This window comes from Eucalyptus grandis, chromosome 4, assembly GCF_016545825.1.
Source record: "Eucalyptus grandis isolate ANBG69807.140 chromosome 4, ASM1654582v1, whole genome shotgun sequence".
Taxonomy (NCBI): Eukaryota; Viridiplantae; Streptophyta; class Magnoliopsida; order Myrtales; family Myrtaceae; genus Eucalyptus; species Eucalyptus grandis.
Window position 1 is genome coordinate 35,111,490 of NC_052615.1, and position 3,008 is coordinate 35,114,497.

The 3,008-nt window shown below is 41.7% G+C and overlaps 1 protein-coding gene across 1 annotated transcript; it reads left to right on the forward strand.

The window, feature by feature from the left end:
* On the forward strand, positions 1–2,091 carry LOC104442081 ((+)-neomenthol dehydrogenase). Its single transcript, XM_010055378.3, has 5 exons — positions 1–232; positions 352–604; positions 791–844; positions 1,065–1,241; positions 1,553–2,091. The coding sequence occupies exons 1-5, from the start codon at positions 213–215 to the stop codon at positions 1,928–1,930; spliced, it is 882 nt and encodes a 293-aa protein (XP_010053680.2). The 5' UTR covers positions 1–212; the 3' UTR covers positions 1,931–2,091.
* Positions 2,092–3,008: the final 917 nt, after the last annotated feature.

Sequence of the window (3,008 nt, forward strand, 5' to 3'; positions counted from 1 at the left end):
GGGTTTTAGTCTTTATTTTTCTTCTTTTGTAGCTCTTTCGCGTGCGGAAAAAGAAGAATGTGCACATTTTTGTGATGGCTTGCGACCGACTGTTTATTATCAGTACTCAGGAAACAGAGTCATAGAACACAGTTTAGGCAAGTTCCAGTTTGGGATAAGACTGAAAGCTCCATTTTCATTGTCCATTGCTGCAACACAACCTCTCACCATCAATGGAAGAAGCAGCAAGAAGGTACTTAGAGTCACTCACGTAGTCCTTCCGCTGGCTTAGTTAGTCACCGAGTATGAGTCACGACTCAGCTTCAACTCAACCCCACATGTTCATCACTTGTTTTTCTCCTGCTGTTACAGGTTAGCAGTTGTGACAGGGGCAAACAAAGGGATTGGATTGGAGACTGTGAAGCAGTTAGCTTCTAATGGGATCAGAGTGATTCTAACAGCCAGAGATGAGAAAAGGGGTCTTGAGGCGTTGGATAAGCTGAAGGAATCCGATTGCTTGTTCTCTGAGCTGGTGGTTTTTCATCAGCTTGATGTCACAGATCTGGCTAGTATAACTTCTTTGGCCAATTTCATCAGGACAAATTTCGGTAAACTTGACATCCTGGTACGCCCCAAAGTCGGCCTTAACACTAATCTGTGGGAGTTTACTCTCGGGGGTTTGTATTAAGTAGTGGAGATTCTTCAGAATTTAGACAGTTGGACGTATTTTTTTCTGCTGTTTTTATGTGTTTGCTTTATTTGTGATTTGGAAACCGGGTGAATGATACACAAAACTGAATTGTCAGTGCAGGTGAATAATGCTGGGATTGTTGGAGTCAGGGTAGACACAGATGCTTTATATGCAGTAAGTAATCTTAATGAGCCTGAGCAAAGAAAAGCACTAAACATGCATGGAAGTAAATAGTACACACCGGTAGCAATATTGAGTTAAACTTTTGTCTCCTTAGGACTATTTTGTCCTAGAAACTGTTCATATTTTGGTTTTGGCATTGAAGTAAAAAACACTTTACTTATTGTCTCAGAAAATCGGCTGATTTATGAGAGATCCTTTCTTCCTGATGCAGAATGGAGTGAGAACCCACTGGACAAAACTGAGGAGCGAAACGTATGATTTAGCTGTAGATTGTATAACGACAAACTACTATGGTGCTAGAAGAACTGCTGAAGCACTCATGCCTCTCCTGCAGTTATCCGACTCACCGAAAATTGTCAATGTTTCCTCCTTCATGGGAAAGCTAGAGGTATGAACTGTTGGATTTCTTTTAAGAACGTTTTCTACATCACGTACTGTCCAAGAGAATTGTCTACAGTATTGAGTTTCCACAATTAACAATCCCAGGACATCATGTATTGTCCCAGAAAGAAAAAAAAAATGTCAAATCTACGGAGCAATGAATTTGTCAGTGGTGTCACGTTTATGAGTATAAACCATCAGTAAGTTGCCTTATACTAGCAGGTTTTGATAAGAATGAAAGCGCAACTGCTCGATTCATAGCCTTTGATAAGTAACATTTTACAGAAAAAGTTCTGTTTGATGTTATATTTGATACAGAACATTCAAAATGAATGGGCCAATGCCATATTAAGTGATGCCGAAAGCCTAACAGAAGAGCAAATAGATGAGGTCCTGAACCAATTCTTGAGAGACTTCAAGGAAGGGTCATTACAAACAAAAGGTTGGCCAACTTTTCTCTCAGCCAACACCATGTCAAAAGCAGCAATGAACGCCTTCACGAGGATCCTTGCAAGGAAATATCCGAGGTTCTGCATCAATTCCGTGTGCCCTGGCTTCGTGCAAACCGATATAAACTACAACAGTGGCATTTTAACCGTGGAAGAAGGTGCCAAAATTGCAGTGAGGTTGGCACTCCTGCCCAACGGCGGTCCTTCCGGTCTCTTCTACATAAGGAGCAAATTGTCAATGTTCTGAGAAAGAGATTCTCCAATTCCTTGCAGATTTGACAATCTAGAAACTATGGATGTCTTGTTTTTGTGTCTTTCGGCTGTCTGCAAGTCTAGTTTTCTCAACTAAGGAGACAGAACGATCAAGTTATGGTTTTCAAATCACAATGTCAATCTTCGGTTGTGCAACTAAGGGTTGTGTTCAATGGATGCCTAGTTTAAAAGCGCAAAGTTTCCATTTGTGCCTAACAATTCTTTGGTTTCAAGAAAGCTTTGATTTCAGTACAACCATGCCTGGCTGAGGAAGTGTTACGGAGCATTAAACGAAACAAAAAATGCCAGGGCCTTTCACTTGGTAAGTGAAGCCTCCTCATGAGTCATGACATGCTCTTCATGTGATTAGGCTGCCGATGACCTCGTCAAAAAAAGTGTCCCAAGAGCCCATAGAAATGGCTAACAAAGACTAAGGTGACGAATCTACCCGGCCCCACGAGAAACTCAAGCAACAATTTCTTCAAGCAACTCGAAACTGGAAAGCCTCTTCCCATATGGAGACAAAGTGCAGTGGTTGGGTGAACTCTTTCCGAAGAGTACTTTTGTCTTAATGTTTGACACGCGTCTTTCACTGTTGAAACATCAATTATGTTGGCCCACAGGGTATACACCCATCTTGGATGCCCAACCAAAAACATCCGAATCTCTGTTTATCTTCTACCATTGATTTGCATACCCCGTGGGCGATTCCTTTCGCTGGCGATATAGGGGGTCACCTTCTTGATCCTAGCTCCTAATATGCACACGCAAAGAGGCACAATCATGTCAAAGCGTCACTCATTCGAAGCCCTATGTTAAGAATGTAACAAACAATAGTAGGGCGACTTCAAAGTAATTGCATTGTAGGATCCATCAAGATTCAAGAATGAGTACAATAGAGCAACAGTGAGCAACAGTGACATCACAAAATCTAATCGAATGTACTATGAATGCCATCCTATCTGTCTACAAGTACGAGTACGATGATTAGGGCGTCGCCATAAATGGCCTGGCCAATATCCCATATTTGATGACTGAGTTCTGCCGGTTCATTGCCTGCTTATCCATAGAAA

Bases quoted from the DNA above. Each gene is read 5' to 3' on its own strand.
- LOC104442081 (XM_010055378.3), top strand. From the start codon at position 213: ATGGAAGAAGCAGCAAGAAG. The intron at 233-351 runs GTACTTAGAGTC...CTGCTGTTACAG, and splicing joins ATGGAAGAAGCAGCAAGAAG to GTTAGCAGTTGTGACAGGGG. The intron at 605-790 runs GTACGCCCCAAA...TTGTCAGTGCAG, and splicing joins TCGGTAAACTTGACATCCTG to GTGAATAATGCTGGGATTGT.